The following is a 24885-nucleotide window of genomic DNA, read 5'->3' as shown; positions in this document are numbered from 1 at the left end:
TCTCCTTTACATCTGATGCAAAGTTAAATACTTATTCTGGGGATTGTGTCCTAATACGTGTTTGAGGAGGGCAGAGGTAACAATTAAATATATCTCTAGTATATTGCGGTCCCCGCACTATAAATCAGTTTATTACAGTTTAAAACAGATCGTATTTCATTATTTGTATTAATGGGATGCAAACAAATACTGGATCCTTTTGCATGGCAAATAACCACAAAATTACTTATCTTTGATAGTATATTGGGTTGTTGTTGTTTTTTTTTAATATTAGCACCATTTAAATTTATTTATTTTTGGCTGTATTGGGTCTTCGTTTCTGTGCGAGGGCTTTCTCTAGTTGCGGCAAGCGGGGGCCACTATTCATCGCAGTGCGCGGGCCTCGCACTATTGCGGCCTCTCCTGTTGTGGAGCACAGGCTCCAGACGTGCAGGCTCAGTAATTGTGGCTCACGGGCCCAGTTGCTCCGCGGCATGTGGGATCTTCCCAGACCAGGGCTCGAACCCGTGTCCCCTGCATGGGCAGGCAGATTCTCAACCACTGCACCACCAGGGAAGCCCCTATATTGGGTTTTATAATTACACAAGATATAAATGTTGTAAAATATTGTTATGTTATTGTTACACCTCAGACAAAACAGTGAGGCCGCAATGTAGTGATTCACTAGGCTGTGCTCAGATCACTTTTGAGTAACTCTGGGGGGCGGGGATGGGGAGTGTATCAGTAGCAAGCATTCATCACTTTTGTTGGTTGTGAGTGCGGTGTGTGTGTGTGTGTGTGCGCGTGCGCGCGTGCACACGCATGCCTGTTGGGTGGCGGGGAAAGGAAAAGTCTGGAAGCAGTCAGAGATCTGATAAGATGGGGCTATGCTGCAATGAGTGGCTAATCCTTCTGAGAGGCTAGGGAGGCCAGTTGTAATTAGATCTATTTTTTTCTATGACTTAAATCGAAACAACTAATTAAATCCTTAATTAATGTTTTTAAACCACCTTGGGATAAGAAGTGCCAGAGAAGTTACTCTAAGTGTTCCCTATTACCAGGAGGTCCCAGGGCACAGCCTGCTCTCCTTGACTCTAGAATTTGTGAGAAGGCTCCTGCTGAGAGAACAAGTCATTTCAGACGCAACTGGCCAAAGGTTGAAAGTGTCCTCTTCCCCCTGGTTTTCCCCCAAGGTTTTCCCCTTGCCCTCTGTTACAACTTTCAGTTTTGATTCACATTCGCCTTTGATCAAGCCTTCATCTGCTTCAGGTTTTGTGGAGGGAGAAGCTTGTTTAGAAGGAATTTGCTCAGTTCCAGGCCCCTCTGTTAAGTATCTGGCTTATCAAGTGCAGACTATAAGCAATCATGAAATTTCCCTCCTGGATGCATTTCCATCTTTAAAGCCTTTGAAGTTATAAAAGGACTGGTAAAACCACCTTGGGAGACACCCAGGCCAATGGCAAGGTCTGCAAAACATCCACTTAATTTCCGTGATCTGAGGCTCTGCCCCTTGAAGAAGTGGTCAGGGGCTGGTGTTCCCAACCTTGTCCTCTTCACTGTAAATCACCGAGGAAGGCGCTTACTGACAGAGCACGTGAATTTAGCAGCCGAAAGGATCAAACCAGTTCATGGTTTAGAGACAGATTAAAGAGACGTTCTCTTAAATTCCTGGGAAGTCCTCAGATATTCACTTGGAAGGCCTTGCTATCCTGAAAGAGAGAATTTTATTAGGTTGTTTTCTGGTGGGAGATGTCTGTTAGATCCAAGCAGAGAGGATATTTTCACATCTGGGGTATTTTAAATGTCTTTCTTTTTATTACGCAGATGTTCACATCTGCAGGCCCTTCCCTTATGTGGACTTATTTTCCTTTCCCTTGATGACTTCCTTGGCTCGCCCTACAAATTAATCTGTTGAAGCCAACAACTGACAGATGTAAAGTCTCTCAGGCCCACGGTTTTTTATTTTACCCACTTTATATTCATGTTTGGAAACCTTTATTAGTGTTTATGGGAATGCATTCAGAGACTATGTTTGGTAAAAAGAATTTATTCATGTTAGTGGGTAGAAGACCACTATAGATAGAAGACCCATTATAGATAGAATCACTTAGAAAGCTGTAAACATAGAAAACAAAAGATTACTGGAAAGCCAAAATCCAAAGAGAGTTGCGCAGATTTCATTTTAGAACACAGTTAGTTTTCTGACGCTTTATATGTCCTCAGATTGGAAAACATAACTCTGTCTTAATCTACAAGTTCAGAAATGTACAGGATATAATCAAATACATTTTAAAAAGAAAGAGGTAGTATAGTTTATCTCGAATAATAATCCTCAACCCTGGCTGCACGTTAGTAAATCTGGGGGGCTTTTAAAAGTGCCGATACCTGGGCTTCACCCCGAGTTTCTGAATTAGCTGACCTGGGATGGGGGCAATCATGTCGAAGGTTCTGGGGAATCTGGAGAGAATTCAGTGAGTTTTCTCATACTGAACAGGGCTCTTTTTCCCACCTAGCAAACTCCACCTAAAATAGCAGAATATTTCTCTGGCCTGGAAGGTAAAGCGGTTTTTCACAGGCACCATGAAGACAGGTGTTCGGCTCCCAGGGAAACTGCTGCTAATGCCAAGTGGTACTGCCCTCAGGTCCCTGGGGGCCTGGTCTCAGCATCATGGTAGGCAGGAGCCCAGAACAGCCCCCCCTTGGGAGTCCCAAGACCTGGGTGGAGGCCCGGCTGCATCATTTCCACTCTGAGTCACCTCGGTTAATATACACAAGCTTCCTGGACCTCAGCATCCTCATTTGTAGAATAAGGGAAGTCACAGCTTCCCAGACTTGTAAGAATACGTAAGACACAGTGAGCAGGTTTTGTCACCTGTGCGGCGAGTTTTGTTGTGGACACTGCATACCCGTTGGGGCCACCCTGAATCCTGAGTCCATCTCCTCAGTCAAGCCCCTGCATCAGCGTGGGCTCCCGGGGGGTGGGTAGATGGGGGGTTTCAGGACAGAAGCCCTTGAATCCCAAGTGGGCCGCTCCAGGGCCAGGGGCAGAGGCGGGGTCACCGTGTGTCAAGACCCGCGACTTCCCCTGAGCCCATCAGTATCAGAAGCACCGCCTGACGATGCAGCTCGTCCTTCAGGCCCCTGGCTGATGTGCGCATCCAGGCCCTGCTGCAGCACGGGGCCGGCTGCTCAACTGGCAGAGAATTCTTCCCGGCTCCGTAACCGCCGTGGCTGCAGGACTGGGGGGGGGGGGGGGGGCGGGGGAGAGCACCGTGCCACTCACTCGAACTCCAGCTCTGTTTGGCCTGTGCGAGTTGCTTCCCAGCCTGAGCCTCGGTTTCCTGTGCAGTGGGGATGAGAGTAGCACCTAGGTCCCCGAGTCGCTGTGAAAATGAGGTAGCTGATGGACCTGAGGCCTCTCAGTTAGTGCCCAGTGGGGGCTTGGCTCTGCACCAGCCAGGGCTGACCTGTGTCTCTTCCCCTCTGCCCAGCGCCCAGCCCCTCCTGTAACGGCTTTGACAGCGCCCTTTCGAGGCCCTGCCGAATGCCCCTGGGAAAGGAGGTCTGCTTCATTGCCACTGTTCGCCTGGCAACACCACAGTTCTTAAAGGCAAGTACCCGGAGAGAATTTATCATGCGGAGCGAGTACCACTGAGTCACACTGAGTGATGGGTAATTCATTGTCTTTCTGGGAAAGAATAAGATTTCAACGAGCTTGTCACTGACTCTGAGAATGTTAAATGTCTGATTTCTGTATGGTGACAGCCCCACAAGCTCTTTCCCCGAACTTTGGTTCCCTGCGAGCCATTTTGTTGGAAGGCAGCATGAATTGCTGGTCAGCCTGCAGAGATGCTCTTCTAGAACTCTGTAAGCCTCCCTACCCTTCACGTCCTTGTTGACACCACTCAGGGCAGGCAGAGGTAAAAACTGAGTCAAATTGAGAGCCGGCCTGTGGTCTCTTATCTGTGATTGCTTTCACATCAGAATTTAACATCATGAATTCAACATGAATTGCATGAATTCAGCATTGCAAATTTAACATTGCATGAATGCTGAGTTAAATTAGTAATTCAAATTCAGATGAAAAGCCATTTGCCACATGTTTACCACACGTCTAGATAATAGGAAGGGAGTGGTGTGACATTTTGGCTCTTAGGTATTTTTCCGCAGCTTGTGAAATAAATTTAGCATCATCTGATACCAAAATTAGCTACAGATGCGGAGTTGCAGTCCGACACAACTTGGAGACTTGCTCTAAACGATTTTAACTTCTGTTGCCGACCGTGCATTCTTGAACGAACCGGGGGTGAGCATCTGGCACCCCGAGTAATATTTTTCTCCCTCTTAATACAGGAAATGTGCATCGTTGACAAACCTTTAGAGGAATTCACTTCAAGACATAGCTTGGAATGGAAATTTTTATTTCTGGATCACAGGTTTGTGAAAAGAAAAACATATTTGGGTTGGGTGCTTTTCAAGTGCTTGTTTCCATGAGCCAGGCTCTCCTTGGGGGAGGAAAGTCAGGCCTGGTCTATGCAAGAAGGGCTCTCTGGCAGTGGGGAAACTGCTTCCCAGCCGGGGGCAGGAGGTTTCCCTCCACTGCATTTGCCCCCTCTGAGGATATGTCCTGGGTTTGGGTCAGAGCCTCTCAGGAGAGCCAGGCATCTCAGCCCGGGACATCTTCGGGATACTCTCACCCGCCACCCCACTCGGGACCCTCTCCAGCTCCCATCAGGCAGGACCAGATGTGAGGGAAACTCTCATCTTATTTCTTTCACCACCCTTCTGTCCCTTTAACCCAATCTGCTTAGTTTCTTTCGTGACATTTTTCACAGTTTAAGAACAAGAACTCTCCCCTTCCCCCCCTTTGTTTTTTTTTATTACACTTTGGGGTTGGGCTGACCCAATGTATAGCTGTTTTTAATTATTCAGTAGTGACAACATTTATGATTATCGGGGCCAGGTCAGGCCAAGGGAACTGAGTATCTAAATGCCAAAAAAAATTTGAGCACTTTGGAAAACACAGCCTCTCCGGTTTTGACCATTGCAAAATTATTTTCCTGCTCTTATTCTCGAGAAATGAGGCCCCCAGGTTGATCATTACACATGCAAACTGCCCCCTCGTCGGCCACCACGGCAAGCCCTGCGGTCCTTCCTCTCTGATGAATGACCCCCACTGTGCTCGGCAGAGCTCCTCCGATCATAGGATACCTGCCGTTTGAAGTTCTGGGAACCTCGGGCTATGATTACTACCACGTGGACGATCTGGAGCTCCTGGCCAGGTGCCACCAGCACCGTGAGTACCTCACACCAGCCCCAGCCAGAGGGCCCCCCGCTCTCTCCCCGCAGCTCTGACGGCAGGACTCTTAGGCTTTGGAAGTCAACTTATTACTTGGTTTCTTCTGAAGTGGAGGACTTTGTCATCTCGGAGATGATCTAGGAGTAGGTGGAGGTCCCTGTCTGGATTCCCCCATGTTTTGCTTTCACCTGGAATTGACTTTGGTCTGTCTGCTTCCACCTCCAGCCCCTTCCCAGCACCCCTGAGATACGCAAGCTGTTTGATCTTAAGAAACTAAGGGGATGCCGCTCCGTGTTTTTTTCTAAGTTATTCAATACGTTTCAAAGACAGAATACCGAATTCTCCTAACTCTTCTTTAGTCAGCAGACATGTGTGGGTCACAAGCAACAGGTCAGATACTGAGCGAGGCCCACAACAGAAAGATGACCGGAATCTCCTTGCTGCCCTGCAGGAGCAAGGTTTGATGGAAAAGCACAGTGACTTGATGGGACGTTGGTGTCTGGAAGGGGCTGTGCACAGGGTATCGAGGGGCTCAGAGGAGGGTCCCTCACCCCGCTGGGGGACGGGGTCGGGGAAGGCGCTCTGCCACAGACCAGGGGAACACACTGGCGAAGGGATGGGGGGCGAGGCTCATGGTGTGACGGAGGGGAAACCAGAAGCACGTCTGGGCTCTCACTTAGCAAGAGGGGTCAAGAATTCACCATTTAAAGCCATATTTTTGGTGCCAGGTTCTACCTTTGAGTTAGGAACATTTGTAGTAATACTGACCTACGGCTCCTGCCACACGGCTTGACCACCAACACTGCGTTTTGCCAGATGCCCGTCTGTCGGACCCATGGTAATCTCGTTGACACAAGAACAGGCGTGAGTTCCATCAGGAGCCGCCCTTAGGTGTTAAGCCTCACCTTGAAAACGGTAACCCCTTGCTTCTCAAAGGTGGTCCTCGAGCAGAGCGTGGGTGTCAAAAGGAGTTTGTTAGACGTATAGATCCTCAGGTCCCCCGCCGCCAGGCCTATGGAATCAGAGCATCCATTTTAACAGGATCCCCTAGCGCTCCGGGGGCCCGTGAAATGTGAGAAGCACGGCTACTTCAAGCCGTTGGCTGCTTCTGACTCTTCCAAGGGAGAAAGGCCACCCTGGGTGTAGAACTACCTTCAGTGTCTGAAGGACTGGGCAAGACACTCTCAGCTTGTTGGGCCCCTACCCTTACCCGCCCTGCCTTTTGAAGTTCCCTCCTTTTTTTTTTTTTAAGCTTTAGAACATTTTATTAACAATTTTGATGATCAGGCCTTTTAAAATGACCTCAAGATATTAGTCTCCTAGGGAAACAGAACAAAGGTTTTTGACAAGGACAAACTATCCATTGAAGAGGTTTTTCTAGGCACCCTGGAAGACAGTAAACAGTATGATTCCTGTAAAATATCAGGAAACTGTTTTCTGAGTACTCTGGGATATATTTTAGGTAGTCGAAAAAGTCCCTCTTCCTATTGTGTTGAGGAGAGACTGAAGGCATCTTGAGTTTAAAAATCCAGTTGGATCTTCCTGTGAGTAACTTAGTTGTCTACCTGAGGCTCCAACTGTCCCCTTAGCAATGTGTTGGTACAATCTTCATTTAATCATGTCTCAGGCTCAAAGAATTTAATACAAATATTATTTTATTGGTAGATTCAGTGCCTCCTTTTGTCACTTGAGTCTCCTAATTAGGCTTTCTCTTGACCGTTTGCGTAAATAGGAGCTAAATTCCAGGCACTGAGGCAATAACACCCATCGGCTCTGCATAGCACGGGGAGATCAGCTTGGTGCTTTGCGACCACCTAGAGGGGTGGGATGGGGAGGGTGGGAGGGAGACGCAAGAGGGAGGGGATATGGGGATATATGTATATGTATAGCTGATTCACTTTGTTATACAGCAGAAACTAACACAACATTGTGAAGCAATTATACTCCAATAAAGATGTTAAAAAAAAAACAAAAAAAAAAACCCAACTGCTGGGACTTCCCTGGTGGCGCAGTGGAGAAGACTCCACGCTCCCAGTGCAGGGGATCCGGGTTCGATCCCTGGTCAGGGAACTAGATCCCACGTGCAGGCCGCAACTAAGAGTTCCCATGCCGCAACTAAGGAGCCCGCCTGCCGCAACTAAGACCTGGTGCGTCCAAATAAATAAATAAAAACAATAAAGCCCAACTGCTCCTCTTCCTGGGACCCATGGCCCAGCTTTCTGCCCTGCCCGGGCTTAAACCAGCGGCATCCGTGTGTGCTGGGCGCCCCCAGGGAAGCCGGAAGAGGCTTGACCGGAGGGCCTCCACGCAGCCCCGCACGGCGGAGCCGGGGTGGAAGGCGCCTGTGGCCGGTTCTCTATTTGGAACCGCGTAGAAGGAGGATACGTGGCAGATTGGCAGCCACGGGATGTGTCCAGAGGCCGCTGGCTGGCATGTCTATTTTCAGTCTAGTTCTCCCAGCGTCTGGATGGTCTTTCCCACGCTGGGCTCCTGCCGCTCCGAAGGCAGCTCCCCCTGCAGCAAGAGGATGAGCACCAGGAAAGCCAGGGCCTCTCTTTAATTAAATTCCAGTTGGAGGATCTGCCCTGATTTAAGGCTCTCTTAAGCCTTGGAGCATTTGGGAAAGCAGGCGAATCATTCCTCCGTTGTTTCAGAATTCATTACCATTTACCCTGACCTTGATAATGACTTAAAATCCGTCACAACTGGGGAAGGGACCAATGTGTGGCACTGTCTTTTTGAAAGCTGGTGTTTTTCACGGTAACTTTGGGGCAAAAGGATCATTTTCGTCTTAACGTTGGTGATGTGCGGACTCTGTCTTCTCTTCACAGTGATGCAGTTTGGCAAAGGCAAGTCGTGTTGCTACCGGTTTCTGACGAAAGGCCAGCAGTGGATTTGGCTGCAGACTCACTACTACATCACCTACCACCAGTGGAACTCCAAGCCCGAGTTCATCGTGTGCACGCACTCAGTGGTCAGGTGCGGGCAGGGGGCTGGGAGGGTGGGCCCGGCCCCCGGCAGCTCCGTCAGAGCCCCGTCACCCTCAGTGGACCCCGTTTCTGAGGAGCGAGCCCCGGGCTTGAATTCTTCAGCGGGGCCTGGGCTGTGCTCTGCAGTGGACAGAATAATCCGCAGAGCTCAGATCCCTTCCGGCTCCACACCCAGCCCTGTTCTCCCAGGGCTGAGACTTCCTCCCAGCGTCCCGTCAGGCCCCTCTGAAAAGCCTTATTGAGCCTTCCAGGTGGCCAGGATGTTCCTTAGTAAGTTACTGCTTCAGTGACCTACTTACAGATTTTCCCCTCATCTCCATTCGGCCCCCAGCCTTCCCTTGTCGCTGTTTGGAGAAGAAGATTAAAATTTTGCCTCTAAATAACTCAGAGACATAGTCCCCTTTCTTTTGAACACTTTAAAAAACCCCTGCTGGCAACCGAGGCAGGGTTGGTACAAGAGCCAGGCTGCCGGTGGGAGAGGGTTCCTGGCGGTCCCGTGGCCTCGGGGGCGCCCCCAGCCCAGCGTGGGTGGGCGGGGCTTCCAAGGGAGGCAGCACACCGGCGTTCCCTGGGCGCTGCCGTGCGGGTCGCAGTCCCTCCCGAAGGTAAAGGAGAGGTGCTCTTTGGGGGTTTCCCAACTACAAAAATTTTAAGAACATAAATCGGTTTTAAACTGGTCTAGAGGAGAGCATTGGAGGAGAGCAAAGAAAGAAAGTTTAGAAGGACTGCATTTTATATACGTACATAACAGATAGATGATAGATAACAGATAGATGATAGATGGAGAGTTACATATACATACCTACTGCATTATATACATGTACATAAGAGGTGGATGATTGATAGCAGATAATGGGTAGGTAGGTAGGTGGAGAGATGGATGGATGGATAGATAATAGATAAATAGATAATGGATGGATAGATAGATAATATATGGATAGATAGATAATATTTGGATAGATAGATAATATTTGGATAGATAGATGATAGATAGGTGAATAGATAGATAATGGATAGATGGATAGATAGATAATAGATGATGGATGCATGGATAGATATGTAGATAATAGATGGATAGATAATAGATAGATGATGGATGGATAGATAATAGATGGATAGATGGTGGATAGATAATAGATGGATAGATGATGGATGGATAGATAATAGATGATGGATGGATAGATGGATAGATAGATAATGGATAGATAGGTAGATAATAGATACATGGATAGAGATAATAGATGATGGATGGGTGGATAGATAATAGATGGATAGATAATGGATAGGTAGATAGATAGAAAATAGATACATGGATAGATAGATAACATGATGGATGGATGGATAGATAGATAATAGATGGATATATGTTCGATGGATAGATAATAGATGATGGATGGATGGATAGATAGATAATAGATGGATAGATAGGTAGATAATAGATACATGGATAGATAGATAATAGATAGATGATGGATGGATAGATAGGTAGATAATGGATGAATAATACTATCCATACACACACGCACGTGCACACACACACACACACACACACACACAAGTAAATCCCTCTTCTTTAGTAAGTGGGGAAAGAGGAGAGATAAGAAACACAGGTATTTCTTGGCCAGTGACCATGACCATCACATTGCGCACCCACTCTCAGGGACCTGATCCTGGCTTCGCAGCCTACCCTGGGCACGTCAGCAGCCACTGGTTTCTGATTCCATGGCCAGTCCCCCCTCTCTGCCTGGCCCTTTGCCAGAGGGTCCCTTTGCCCCCAGGGAAGGCTGGACATCATCAGCACCTTTCTCCTCAGATCTGCCCTTGACCCTGTTCTTCCTCTCCACCTTCTGCCTCCCAGATCCCAGATTTTCAGAGAAAGTAGGGAGTGACCTAGTGAGTAAACGAGGTCACAAGCATTCTATAGGCCCAAGAGCCACCACCACTCCCAAGACCCCTCGCCCAGCCTGCGTCTCCACACACGAGGCAAAAGCCACAGCTGAGTCACTCAGCCATCACCATGTTGAACTGATTTACCCACGCTATTCAAAAAGTGGGTCCATAGACTAATCGACAGTCTGGGTCTGGTTAGTTCTAGGTTTGGTCGAAAGAAAGCTTCCGGCAGTTTCGTAGTCTGTAATTACTAAAAAAAAAGTTACGTGTCACTTCCTCCTATGCATAGTCCAAACTGAGTAGGTCTTAAGAAAGTCTTCTAATTATTTGAAGGCTGAGGCTCATTCTACAGAGGAAAATAGGTTTCTAAAGACAACTATGTTTGGGGGTTGCGGGGTGAGGGTGGGTAGAGATCAGTAAAGGAGAAGGAAATAAAAACATCCTGGAAAGGAAGATAATCCTGAATGTCACAGTGGAAGTGACTGCAGTGGAATTTAGGCCCAGAAAGAAACTCCAGCCTCAGACAAGTAACAGGGCTAACCTCCTTGCTGGTGGCTGTTCTGGGAGGGGTATCACGCAGGGAACCTGGACCTGTCACACTAGCCCTCTTTGCTGGTGTCGTCCTGGAAGGTCCCCCCCTCCAGCTGTGGTCTCTTGATTTCCTGAGCAGTTACGCGGAGGTCCGGGTGGAAAGAAGGCAAGAGCTGGCCCTGGAGGACCCGCTTCTGGAGACCGTCCACCCTTCGGCACTGAAGGTATTGTGAGGCCCAGCAGAGGTTAAAGGCAAAGTCTGGCTAAGTAGAATCTTCCATGAGTTGTGATCATACAGACAGTCATCCTAAAAATGGCAGGTCGTATTTATTGAGCTCTTGCTATGTTCCCAGTACTGTTCAATGTAATTTTGGGGTATTGGCCTATTTGCCCCTTGTGAGGTTCCTGTGAGGCGGGCACCGTTACTGTCCTTCTTCAGGTGAGACAGCAGCACACAGAGGATGTAGCTAACGTACCCAAAGCCACCGAGGCTGGGAACTCACAGAGCTGTGCAAGAAACAGCCTCTGGACTCAGAGCAGGGTTCGGCACTTTCCAGCCTTACAAGAACGGCTGTGCAGGCACACCTCAGAGATACCGTGGGTTCTGGACCACCGCAATAAAACGAATGTCGCAGTAAAGCGAGTCACACAACATTTTTTTGGTTTCCCAGTGCATATAAAAGATCTGTTTACACTATACTGTAGCCTATTAAGTGTGCAATAGTATTAGGTTTTTTAAAATTGTACATACCTTAATTTAAAAATACTTCATTGCTAAAAAAATGCTAAGCATCATCTGACAAGGCAGGGGTGCCACAGACCTTCCATTTGTACAAAACCACACTCCCTGCGAAGTGTGATAAGGTGAAACGTGATAAAACAAGGTCTGCCTGTAGTACGTTCACTTTGTGTCTGTCCCACAGATGAAAAGTTGGGGGTTACTCCATCGTCCCATCGAGGCAGAGAATAGTCTGAGTGCCCTGCCCTCCCCTTAGCCTAAGGCTGATACTCTGCCTACAACAGAGCGTCCCACAAGCACGCTGCCCCTCGCACACCCTCTGTGGCTTCACTGGCAGGGCGTACTTTCCATTTCTGTGTCTGGGGCTCTGAGTTGACAGCCTTGTTGGAGCCAGCTTTGCATCAGAGAGCTCCGAGAGTTGTGGGGAGGTATTTCTCTTCCCAAAGCCCAGACCTCCTTCCTCGTCCAGCCTGAGCTCTCTGGACCCCTCTGGCCAGGCTGTCCCCGTCTCTGCTCCTGGCGTGTCAGACAACTGGAAGGGAACTTGCAAGTAGACGAGAGCTCTGTTTCTCAAAGGTCATTCTTCAAGCAAACACAAATGCTGGGAGAAAAAGAGAGAAAGCAAGGAAGGGAGTGTTGTATTTCATCAAAGCTAAGAAGCCATCAATTGTAAGGTCTACCATTATTTTATCTCCACTGAGAAAGAGAAAATGCTGCCCATCTGTGAAGTCAGGATTTCTTATCATTAGTTGAAGGACACATCCCAACTTCAGACATGTCACAATGTGAGAGGGAAAGGGCCTCTTAGAACTGATGAGATAGGGTTCAAGTTCCAGCCTGCCCGTGACCTAGAATCCAGAGTCTCTGGCCAGAAACTGACGCAGCAGCAGTGGTCCGACAAAAGCATCTCTGGTCCATTGAGAACTCAGTTGGGAAGAGGGAGAAATCCCCTTTAAAGACCAGACAGCAGTCGCATCTTTGCTGAGCCTCCCCTGCTGACAGGCTACGTGGTGATGTGTCGTACAGTGATTCATCACCAGCACACTGATGCGACACCTCTGTCATCGTTTATGGATGTGTTTATTACCCAGCTCTGTCCATTAATGCATCATGTATCACGTCCAAGGGTGGAATTAAGCTGTTAATAGGCAGGTGTTAGACACACCATACACCACAGCTGAAGATCGGGCAGAGTGTGTATCATCCAGTCGGAAGTTGATTATTGAGGTTTCCGATCCTTTGGGAATATTAGAGCCCAACGGAACTTCTCATCAACCTGCACTTATGTATAAGCACACAAATACAATCTCAGGCTGCCAGATTAAGAAGCCCCTTTTAAAGGAAAAGCTCCAGGACCATGCTTTTCAAACTCTCAGCGGTAATGGACCATTTGGTTTTTTAATTTCAAACCTGTCACTGATGGACGCTTTTTAAAAATGCAGATTCCCCTGCTTGGATGGGATGTGTGGCTATGTCAAACGGCTATAAAAGTTTCTCAGCTCCTACTCTCACTTCCTGTACTTACTTCTCTGCTGACCAGGAGCATGCAATTCGCCAATGGCCATGGGCCAGGGACCCCACTCTAAGGGCTGTGATCTGGGGGAGACAGTGACCAAGCAACAGGACCTCAAAATGGACATTTAGCACAGCAAACCCAGGCACATCCTGCGTTTCTGTTTTGCACAAAGGCCCGTAGGTCTCGCAGCAATCATTTCAGCCGTACTCGGGCACACGCGGTGTCCACCCTCCCTGGAGCCACGACTCAAAATACAGAGCAGCCATGTAGAGTCACACACAGAGATTTAAGAACTGAGACCAGGAGACATCAAGCAGCCCAGGAATCTCGCCATCCTTCTGAGACCAGGTAGAAGCCTAGCCCAGGAGAGTAAGCATTATGTTTCTTCTTTAGCTTAAAAATCATTATAATCCCTGTTTTCTTAGGCTTATGACACCTACCCCAGTGCAGGATGGAAAGATGGTTCCTCAGGGTTGGCACGTCACAGCCGCTTTCTCACCATTCTGTGCTCAAGGCAGAGGCATCCTGGGGGCCCAGCATCAGTTGGGATCCAGGGGTCAAGAACTGGAGACCATTGGCCCTTTGCCTGTTCTCCACTCGGGGGCCCTGAGGTTGCAGAGGAAGAGCAGTGGGGGGATAGTGTCCAGAAGAGTCCAAAGGCGTTTGTTTCATGGGAGTATTAATAATCCAGTACCACCAACAACCTTATTTCTAGAACCGGCCTCTCCACCCGCTTCCGGGAAAGCCAAGATTCTGGGCATGAGGTGACAATTTTAAGGAAAAAAGAAAATGCCAAATCCCTTACGAAAATCTAAACTATCAAACTACAAGGCGAGAAAGTATAATAAACACTGCTTACAGGCTACCAGCCTCTCAAAGATGCTAGATTACATCTTTGTATAAACAGTCCACCCGAATGTGTTTGGAATTATCTCCAAACAGGTACAGTATTTCTCTCAATACCCTTCAAAGTTTCCTAAATATTTAGAGAACAACTGAAGTCACCTAATTCATTGCCATGATCTCGATGCTGCAATGTGGAACTCTGTGTGCGTGTGTGTGTGTGTGTGTGTGTGTGTGTGTGTGTTTCAGCACAAGGGCTCCAGCCTGGAAGCTCCGCAGCACTTTAATGCACTCGACGTGGGCGCCTCGGGCCTTAACACCAGCCACTCGCCATCGGCGTCCTCAAGAAGTTCCCACAAATCCTCGCGCACGGCTGTGTCCGAACCCACCTGTGAGTGTGACACCGCGTAGGGAGGGGGTGGGCGCCTGTTGGGCTGGGGTGGTGGGGGGTATACGAGAGTCCCACGAGGGGCCCCCGAACCTCAGCAGAAGCAGGGCAGTCTGTGGTCTGAAGCAGAAGTTGCCATTCGGTTCCCGTGCCTTCCCTTCTATCCCACTGGTCTCCTCCCCTCCCCACCCCGTCTCCACTGCTCTCCTTCCCCCCCCCCCGCCCCATCTCCACTGGTCTCTTCCCCCCCCGCCCCATCTCCAGTGGTCTCTTCCCCCCCCCCCGCCCCATCTCCGCTGGTCTCTTCCCCCCCCGCCCCATCTCCAGTGGTCTCTTCCCCCCCCCGCCCCATCTCCGCTGGTCTCTTCCCCCCCCCCCCCCGCCCCATCTCCGCTGGTCTCTTCCCCCCCCCCGCCCCATCTCCGCTGGTCTCTTCCCCCCCCCGCCCGCCCCATCTCCGCTGGTCTCTTCCCCCCCCCGCCCCCGCCCCATCTCCGCTGGTCTCTTCCCCCCCGCCCCCGCCCCATCTCCGCTGGTCTCTTCCCCCCCCCCCCGCCCCATCTCCGCTGGTCTCTCCCCCCCCCCCCGCCCCATCTCCGCTGGTCTCTTCCCCCCCCCCGCCCCATCTCCGCTGGTCTCTTCCCCCCCCGCCCGCCCCATCTCCGCTGGTCTCTCCCCCCCCCCCCGCCCCATCTCCGCTGGTCTCTTCCCCCCCCCCCCCCCGGCCCCATCTCCGCTGGTCTCTTCCCCCCCCGCCCGCCCCATCTCCGCTGGCCTCTTCCCCCCCCGCCCCCGCCCCATCTCCGCTGGTCTCTTCCCCCCCGCCCCCGCCCCATCTCCGCTGGTCTCTTCCCCCCCCGCCCCCGCCCCATCTCCGCTGGTCTCTTCCCCCCCCCCCCGCCCCATCTCCGCTGGTCTCTCCCCCCCCCCGCCCCATCTCCGCTGGTCTCTTCCCCCCCCCCCGGCCCCATCTCCGCTGGTCTCTCCCCCCCCCCCCGCCCCATCTCCGCTGGTCTCTTCCCCCCACCCCCGCCCCATCTCCACTGGTCTCTTCCCCCCCCCCATCTCCACTGGTCTCTTCCCCCCGCCCCGTCTCCACTGATCTCTTCCCCCCCCCCGCCCCATCTCCGCTGGTCTCTTCCCCCCCCCCCCGCCCCGTCTCCACTGGTCTCTTCCCCCCCCCCCGCCCCATCTCCACTGGTCTCTTCCCCCCCCCCGCCCCATCTCCGCTGGTCTCTTCCCCCCCGCCCCGGCTCCACACTCTGGTTCCTCCACTGGCACACGCAGCCGACATAAAGCAGGCGACGTGCAGACCCGGTGACGTGTGAGATCAGGTAGCTGGTTGCACCACGTGGCGGACGTAGAGCTCGTGGGTGCTCTGCTGTCATCCACCTGCTCCCAGGTGATGCTGGAGGCTGGCAGAACCTCCGTGGTTCTCGAAACGACCTCCACTTGCGCTGGGCTTCCTTTATCAGATTCCAGCCAGGCCCGTGTTCCGAGCACACCGTGGTCACCGTTCCCCTCTTTTGATAAGAAAGCTGTGAAGCGTGTGCACGTCTGAAAGGTGATGTGTTTCTTGCAGCTACTCCAGGCAAGCTGAGGGCAGAGGCCGGCACCGCGGCTTTGCCGAGATCGGCTCGAGAGCTCCCCGCGCTAGGGCTCAGCCAAGCAGCCGCGACGCCGGTACGTGAGTGACCCCGAACTTGTCACCCAGCCTGTGCTGCGGCGTCGCGGGGCCTGCGGGGCCACAGGACTGAGTGCTGCACCTCCGCAGAGAGCCAGCTGTACTTACACATTGCTGGTGGCAGGTGGGGGTGGGAAGTTAAGATGTTTAACTGGCAACAAATTTGAAACATTTTTATTCCAAAATTAACATGGATGTATATCCATAGAATTCAAAATCCAAAAGAGTTTTAAAGATAAAGCTCAAAACTTCAAATTTGGGGTCACACCCCCAGAGCCTCTGGGGGTGCGTGATTAGGACCCTCCTAGTTTAGATCCCATTTCACTCCAGTGCAGATGTCTGAGAAGCTTGATGTCAGCAAGAAGGTCCCCCTGCATATATCAGGCAGTGTCCCTCATATATGCCAGGCCTCTCCAGAACATCAGGGAACGTGTGGCCTCCTAGAAAGCACGCTGGCTGGATGCAAAGTCACTGATGGACCTACCCCACTCCCGTTATCCATCACCATGGAACAAACCACACCAAACTCAGTGGCATACAGCAACAGTCATGGGGCTTCCCTGGTGGTGCAGTGGTTAAGAACCCACCTGCCAATGTAGGGGACACGGGTTCGAAGTGGGAAGTGGGAAGATCCCACATGCCGCGGAGCAACTAAGCCCACGCGCCACAACTACTGAGCCTGCGCTCTAGAGCCCACAAGCCACAACTACCGAGCCCGCGTGCTGCAACTACTGAAGCCTGTGTGCCTAGAGCCCGTGCTGTGCAACAAGAGAAGCCACTGCAATGAGAAGCCCGCGCACCGCAAAGAAGACTAGCCCCCGCTCGCTGCAACTAGAGAAAGCCCGTGCGCAGCAACGAAAACCCAACGCAGCCAAAAATAAAATAAAATAAATAAATTTTAAAAACACGAAAAAAAAGAAAGAAAGCAGCAGTCATTTTCCAGGTTCATGGATTCTGGGTCAGGAGTTCAGAAAAGGCACAGTGGGGGTGACTCCTCTTTGCTGCCTGGTGTCGGAAGCCTCCCCGATCAGGGCTGGGAGGTCCACATCCCCGGTGTGTCTGCATCCCCGGCTGATGGCTGGGCCCAGCTGAGAGCATCCTCTGTTGACTTGCGTGGACCTCTCCATGCCATCCTCCCGGCATGCTCCTGGGTTCCAAGAGGAAATATCTGGAGAGGGACTTCCACGAGAGCCAGGCGGAACTGCGTGGCTTTCTGTGACCTTGCCTTAAAAGTCCCACATGTCACCTCTGCCATCCCTCTCGGGCAAAGCAGTCACAAGCTCACCCACAGAGAGGGACACAGACCTCGCTGTCAATGGGAAAAGTGTCCCCAAATTTTAGGGGCCACATCCACATAGTGGCCAAGTACCTCCTACTCATCCCTCGCTGACCTTTTAGAGATGGGAGTGAAGTGTCCCCTTCCTTCGTGCTGTCACCATGGAAGTTATGCCCACCCTGCTGAAAAGCTTGGGCAACACGTTTTATTTTCAAACAGAACATGACAAAGACCACTTTCTTTGTCTCCAGCCACCTTTTCACGAGCTTGTGAGCTCTGATGGCCGCTCTTCTGGTATTGGCTGTCCGTGCAACTCTCTCTGCCACTGCTGGTGACACAGTTCTGTCCCAGCTGTGTAAGGGAACAAAACTGGGGGAACCAGAGCCGGTCCCGGGGTTCTCACTCAGAACAGCTCTCCTGCTGCCTCCGCTCCTGATGTCCTTCCGGGGACAGCTTTCCACTGGGGTTGCCTTTTGTAGTTCCCAGGGCCTGGGGCAGCTTTGGGGTAACTTCAGAAGAAGCTTTTTACTTTTCTTTTCAAAACTCTCAAGAGCCTCGGGAAGCTGAGGGCTGCATTTCTTGTCTCTACACGTTGTCCCACCCCACCCCTGCTCCCCTGCCCACCTGAGTGATCAGGGCGCAGAGGCTGGGACTCAGCTGACCTTGCAGGACTCTCTCCACCAGATTGCAGGCAGAGTCTGGCGAAGCTGCAGCCACATTCACTGCCTGGGTGGGTCAGCGGGTAGAGACGTGCGGGGGCCTGTCCGTCGGCATTAGTGTTGAGCAGAAAGGCCACGCAGAGCCGACATGGGTTATGAGTTCCCATTCTTTCTGCTGGACAGCACCAGTAAGAAAGCATTGATCTGGGAAAAGAGCGACCAAATCCACCAAGAACGGAGCCTAGAACAGGAGGCGAGGCAGGGTGGGGTGGAGATGCCCAGCTCCGGCCGGTGGCAGGGCTCTGCAGAGCACACTGTGATGGAAGGCACCGGGCCCGAGTGCCCACAGTGCCCCCCACCCTTCACCAACCGCGTGTCACCGCTGACTCCGTGCCCTGCAAGGGCAGCAACCTGCGACCCCACCTTTCCCGGGGAACATATGCCTTCCAGAAGTAAGCCGTCCACTCTAGGGCAGAAGGGCCTCCTTGAGGCCAGAGAACCCAGCTGGCTGAGAGACAGCACCCGGTCCTTTCTGTAGCGGCCCAGAAGCTGCATTTGACAGCAAGGCCCCTCTCCTTCCCCCAGGCTCCCCTGCCCGCCCCGGCGTCCTGTGACATCACACAGCAGCTCCTGCCTCAGACCATCTTGCAAAGCCCACCTGCCCCCATGACACAGGTGAGTCTGGGACTCAGGGCAAGGGAAACCCGGGGCGGCACTTCCCCGAGACAGGATGCTGGGGTCCTCTGGAGGGTGTGGGTGCACTGGTGCCGACCTACAGGCTCCACACCAAGGCCCCCCAGACGGGACTGTTTCTCCCCACGTGCAGGTGGGGCGTGTGGAGCTGTGGACGTTGCCCCTCCCCCGTCCTCATCTCCATCCATCCTCCCATTGATCTTCTCCGGCGTCTGTTTCTCAATCCTTTTAACAATCTTTCTTCATCTCTCTGCCACTTTTCCGTGTTCCTCTCATTTTTCACGACTCCTAATTGGTCACGATATTTTAGAAAAGGTCTGAAGGAAGCCAAATGTTACAGGAAGACTTTGCAAGGGTTTAAAAGCTCTGAGTCCAGTATTATAAATACCACATTTTTAAAATAAAGGATCAGGGCTTGGCTGAGTAATTCCTTCTATGTTGCAACAACGTTCAGCGAGTTACTGTTTGGGTCAGTCAGGAAGTGAGTGTGAAGGACGCAAAGATGCTTGTGGCGCAGCCCTCGCTTTTGGACTTGGAGTTCAAGGGCGAGATGGGCATATAAACAGAGAAACCGCCACGGCAGGGCGTGTGTTTTTATAGAACCAGTAAGAAAATATTCTGTCTACGGAAGTCCAAGGGCAGTTGAGCTGACTGGCCAGACCTCTGATTTCCATTCCTTTATGACATATTGAGCTTTGCCCCCTTTCTGGCCACAAGGGGGTCCCAGGGGGGCAGTCCACCAAGATGTGTCCTTGCCCACACACTTGCCAAAGTATGGACGTCTGTCTTGGTGCAAATCCGTCACCACTGGTGAAAACTCTTTCAGAACATACATCGTTCCCACTAACAGTGGCCTCGCATGTTTGCCTGGAATAAGAAAGACACATGCTGCTAGCACGTGCTCCTTGCCAGAGTTAGGCTTAAGTAAGGATATAAAACCTACCCAGCCAGAGTCGACTAATGCAAATGATCTATATTCATCCTCATTAGGAAAAAAAAGAAAAAGAAGAATTTTTTTTCTCTTCAAATTTCCAAGGCACATTTGGTATGAAATGAGTAACTTCTTCAGTCCAAAGGCCCATGAAATGAGAATTCCTTCATCTTGTGGGTCTTGCATTGTAATAAGTCATGGTGTGATAAAGGCCCCTTTGGAATTCTAGTTTTTCATATATTGATCTTCATTTTAATTAACAGTAACAGTTCTTAGTCTCTTAGGCAGATTATACTTAATAATAACCATTTTTTTTTATTGGAGTATAGTTGTTTTACAATGTTGTGTTAGTTTCTACTGTACAGCAAAGTGAATCAGCTATATGTATACATATATCCCCTCTTTTTTTGGATTTCCTTCCCATTTAAGTCACCGCAGAGCATTGAGTAGAGTTCCCTGTGCTATACAGTAGGTTCTCATTAGTACCCTATTTTATACATAGTACCAATATATGTGTATATATGTCAATCCCCATCTCCCAATTCATCCCACACCCCCCTTCCCCCTTGGTATCCATACATTTGTGCTCTATGTCTGTGTCTGTATTTCTGCTTTGCAAGTAAGATCATCTATACCAATTTTTAGATTCCACATATATGCGTTAGTATACGATATTTGTTTTTCTCTTTCTGACTCACTTCACTCTGTATGACAGTCTCTATGTCCATCTGCTTCACTACAAATAACTCAATTTCGTTTCCTTTTATGGCTGAGTAATATTCCATTGTATATATGCACCACACCTTCTTTATCCATTCATCTGTTGATGGACATTAAGGTTGCTTCCATGTCCTGGCTATTGTATATAGTGCTGCAATGAACAGTAACCGTATTCTTTAAGATGTTCTTGTGTAATGCTGGCCTTTCAAATCAGATAGTTCTTCTCATTCCTACTCACGTGAAATAATGAGATTCTACAATTTTCTCTCTTTCCCCTCACTGATGTTATCACTGTGGTACCCTATCAAGGGAAAGGGGAAAAAAATAAAATCCAAAATCTGGGAAACGGTTATCTGGCTAAGTGATGGTTTTGCTTCATAGCGTGTTGCTAACGTGTCTCTAAGTTAGGGGAGATCTCTTTATCAAAAAGGCCACAATCAAGAATATAACAAGAGACTCATGCTTGGGTGTCCTGGAATGCCTTGGGAAAATAAGAATAAATGAATAGAGTAACACTCATGAAGCTCGGTGCTGGCACCTTGCCGACCACCGACCCCCTCACTGTTTCCCTTGGGAGCCGACGGACAGCCCAGTGCATCTACCCCTGGATGTGGATGTCATAGCCTGAACTGTCTCCAGACTTTGTAGAACCCAGCACAGATGCTTTTGTCTTTTGTTATTTTAATTGAATACCTGATAACAGCTTTTCTTTCTCAATCAAATTCTCTTTCAAAATCCCAGCTGGTGCTTTGATGAGTGAGATTCTGATTGAGACTTTTGTGATACAGTCTGGTATAGGTATTTTTAAGCCCATGTTTAGCAGCAGGATTTTTCAGTGAAGTCTGAGGTCAAAGCCGCTCTGATTGGGGTGGAATTGGGGGGTGGGGAGGTGTCGTTGGCAAAGTCTCTTGGCCTCTCCCACCTCCTGAGACTCTGGGTTCACACTGGGGCCGCCCCCCCACCTCGCCGTGGACCTGGAGCCAGTCACAACCTCTCTGCGTGGCATGGGTGTGTTGCGAGGAGGTACAGGGTCCTGCTTTGCTGGCCTGGCAAGGGTAGGTCTCCACAAGTGGTGGCACCTGCCACTATTTTTCTTCCTGGTTCTTTTTCTTATTATTCTGCTGCTCCAAAACTGCAGTCAGTGTGATTCCATCCTCTGGTTTATCCTGCCTGTATTCTAACCTCTCCCAGGCTCCCTGTGTTTCCATGGATGGGAGGGCAAAGGGCAAAAGAAAAGAGACAATCTCTGGAGGTGTTTGCAAAGGACAACGGGCAAGAAACAGACTCAGGAGGTTGTCGGAGGTAGAGACTGAGGGAATGCAGATTAAGTCACTGTAAAAAAAAATAAAGGGGTGGGTGGGGGACAAAATAAAGAGCAGAAGCCCCAGCCCAGCAAACTCACTTTCCTCAATAAGCAGGAGTCACCGACAGCCCCACATCGCCCAGAGCAGGGCGGGCAGCCCCGGGAGTGTCAGCTTCACCTCCCGTCTCATGACCTCCCCCCTCCACATTTCCTGCAAGGAAAGAACCTTGTGTCCAGGTAGACAGGTGACACAGGGCAGAGATCACCTGGGAAATCTTCCTAAAGCCAGCCTCCATCCCAGGAAGGAGTCACAAGGCAGGAGGAAGGGGACGCTTGGGCTCTTGCACACAGCAGACGTCCGTGCTCCTGCAGGGTCACCTCCGCCAGCGGTACCCCCTGGGGTGCACATAGGGCGACTGTACTGCTTGTCTCCTTAGCTCTTTTTTACACAGATTTCCAAGAAGTGCAGGGACAGCCTGCAAGTGAGCCTGGGGAAGTGAGGGAGGGTGATGAGGCTTTCACGGCCCCAGGAGGGTTTAGAGTACCATCAAGTCCAAGCTTTGGAATTCCCTGGCTGTCCAGTGGTTGGGACTCCACGCTTCCACTGCAGGGGGGCACAGGTTCAACCCCTGGTCAGGGAACTAGGATCCCGCATGCCACATGGTGCAGCCAAAAAAAAAAAAAAAAAAAAAAAATCCAAGCTTGTCTGTGAATTGTTCCAGAAGAGCCCTGCTCTCCAGGATCAGTTTTAGGATAATGATAGGATCCAAAACAGCATGTGAAGCTGTCACATGCAAATCGTCATGACCTAGATGAGAGAAAAAAGGGAAGGGGGCTCTCTGATGCCTTGCTTTTTTTTTTTGAGATATAGTTGCTGAACAATATTGTATAAGTTACAGGTGTACAACACAGTGATTCACAATTTTTAAAGGTTACACTCTATTTATAGTTATTATAAAATATTGGTTATATTGCCTTTGCTGTACAATATATGGTTGTAGCTTATTTATTTTATACTATGATAGTTTGTACCACTTAATCCCCTCCCCCTATCTTGCCCCGCCCCCTTTCCCTCTCCCCACTGGTAACCACTAGTTTGTTCCCTGTATCTGTGAGTCTGTTGCCTTTTTGTTGTAATCACTAGTTTGTTTTATATTTTAGATTGCACATATAAATGATCTCATGCAGTGTTTGTCTTTCTCTAACTGACTTATTTCACTTAGCATAATGCCCTCCAAGTCCATCCATGATGTTGCAAATTCTCATGCCCTGCTTTTGACGTTCCCCTCCAAAACCATTTGTCCGTCTAACCGAATTTAGAATATGAGTTTGTAAGCACTGCACTGCTTACAAAATAGTGTCCCGATTCTGTGGCCCTCCCAGACTCCAGCGCAATAAATGAGACCTGCAGGTTCCCATGGGCCTAAGAAAAGCTCACGGGGGGTGGGGGTGGGGTGGGCAGGGGGCCCTGGGCCACCCAGCCCTCAGCCAGAACCCCTGCTCCCTGGTGCGCTCCTCAACAGTGGGTCACTCATTGCAGCAGTGGGTCAGGGATGCTGCAAAGGGTGGGTAAAGGACCGGAAATGAAAGTGTGCAGGGCCGCTCAGAGCAGCAGCAACATCTGTCTGCAAGGCTGAGATAACTCTTTCATCGGGTTCTGTGTTTTGACCCCGCCTTCAAGTTTTCAGCACAGCTCAGCATGTTCCAGACCATCAAAGACCAGCTGGAGCAGAGGACGAGGATCCTGCAAGCCAACATCCGGTGGCAGCAGGAAGAGCTCCACAAGATCCAGGAGCAGCTCTGCCTGGTCCAGGACTCCAACGTCCAGGTGATGCCCCTTCCTGGGCCGGTGGTGCGCTGAGCTCTGTCCTCCCCCCTGTTCTGTGATGTGTCCTCATCCACCCTTGCAGGGGCAGGCAGGACTTCCTCCAAAGTCCTCTGTGCTGCCTTACTGAGCCCTGCCTCCTAAACAAATTGAAACCTCCACCAGTGAAGTGCGAGGAATGAATCCCACCTCCTCCATCCCCAGCTCCAGGGCAAACCTGAAATTCACATGACATCCTCTTCACTCACTCCTCACTCTGTTGGGCACATGTTTCCTGCATCACATGCGCTTTCTTTCACGTGTTTGGTGGTCGGTCGCCCTGCCCTGACTCCGGCCTCCCTCCTATGGGGTTTTAAACTCCCAGCACATGTGTAACTACTTTCTGAGCACCCGGCGCAGGCTGCTGACAGAGAGATGGAAGCAGGTCTGCTCTTTCCTCTCATCCAAAGCATGAATGCAGGGAGATATGGGAAATGATCTGTGCTGTGTACCCTGCACCCTGCAGGGGGCGGCCGAGGAGGTGGGAGCTGGAGGTCAGCGCCCTGGCACCCCTGGGCCACCCCACTGCGGCACAGCGATTGGGGCATTCCGCATGCTCTGACAGCAGCTGCTTTTAACTGTGACCCCACCCCATCCCCAGATGTCACGTCTTTGAAGCCTTTCGAGAGATTCTTTCTGGAGGAAAAACTTTATATATTGGATCTCTTTCAAGGGTAAATTATTTCCACTTAAATCAGTCCAGGACTATTTTTGTTCTCAAGTGCATGCCCTTGGTTGTAAATGTAGCCAACCTTGGAGTCTGCCCTGAGAGACGTAAGCATTGGCAGCCACTTGAGGAGACAGAAGGAAGAAGAAGACACCCCTGGGGGAAACGGCGGGAATGCTGGCCCTGCTGCCCCCTGCCCCAGCATCCACACAGCCCCGCGTGTGGACACAGTAACACCCCAACGGGCGCAGCCCTGAGCTGAGATGAACGCAGGATAGCGCAGAGGTGTTAGGCGGCCTGGCGACGCCTACAGCCGGCCATCCTGCCTCCCTGGGCCCCCGTAGGCGCTCCCGGCGGGCTCTCCAGAAGTTCAGGGACCCCCAAGCAGCCTTCTCTGTCCAGCGGGGCCCCTCGCCTCCCCTCGCCTCCCCTCCCCTCACCTCCCCTCACCTCCCCTCCCCTCGCCTCCCCTCGCCTCCCCTCCCCTCGCCTCCCCTCCCCTCCCCTCGCCTCCCCTCCCCTCCCCTCCCCTCGCCTCCCCTCCCCTCGCCTCCCCTCCCCTCGCCTCCCCTCCCCTCCCCTCCTCCCCTCCCCTCCCCCTCCCCCTCCATCCCCTCCCCTCTCCTCCCCTCCCCTCCCCTCCCTCCCCTCCCCCTCCCTCTCGTCCCCTCCCCTCCCCAAGGCAGGGGAGCCCAGTCAGGTGCGCCTGTGCAGAGCCCTGGGCACCAAGCCCCGCCCATGGCCCTGCTCCCGGCCCACAGCCCTTCACCCCACCCACCTCCTCAGTGACACCCCCAAACTGCCTAGGGACAAGACTGCAGCATTTAGGTGAAAACGCATGGAGTCATCAAGGTGTCAGTCCCTTGTTACTTATTCGTTCCCAGCAGTCTTATTTTCTCACTGATCCAGGGTC

General features: G+C 51.1%; 1 protein-coding gene across 4 annotated transcripts in view; it reads left to right on the top strand.

The window, feature by feature from the left end:
- The window catches only part of NPAS2 (neuronal PAS domain protein 2), a 190571-nt gene that overhangs the window by 152760 nt on the left and 12926 nt on the right, over positions 1-24885 (top strand). For all 4 annotated transcript variants that reach the window (XM_059942246.1, XM_059942249.1, XM_059942245.1 and 1 more), the window contains 9 exons: positions 3471-3589; positions 4333-4415; positions 5169-5275; positions 8110-8257; positions 10829-10913; positions 14037-14178; positions 15758-15858; positions 18380-18469; positions 23123-23269. In XM_059942246.1, the coding sequence (XP_059798229.1) occupies positions 3471-3589; positions 4333-4415; positions 5169-5275; positions 8110-8257; positions 10829-10913; positions 14037-14178; positions 15758-15858; positions 18380-18469; positions 23123-23269 (1022 nt within the window). The remainder of the gene's footprint in view (positions 1-3470; positions 3590-4332; positions 4416-5168; positions 5276-8109; positions 8258-10828; positions 10914-14036; positions 14179-15757; positions 15859-18379; positions 18470-23122; positions 23270-24885) is intronic.

The sequence above is a fragment of the Balaenoptera ricei genome, chromosome 13 (assembly GCF_028023285.1).
Source record: "Balaenoptera ricei isolate mBalRic1 chromosome 13, mBalRic1.hap2, whole genome shotgun sequence".
In the NCBI taxonomy this organism is placed as follows: Eukaryota; Metazoa; Chordata; class Mammalia; order Artiodactyla; family Balaenopteridae; genus Balaenoptera; species Balaenoptera ricei.
This window is presented reverse-complemented; position numbering and strand designations above follow the sequence as displayed.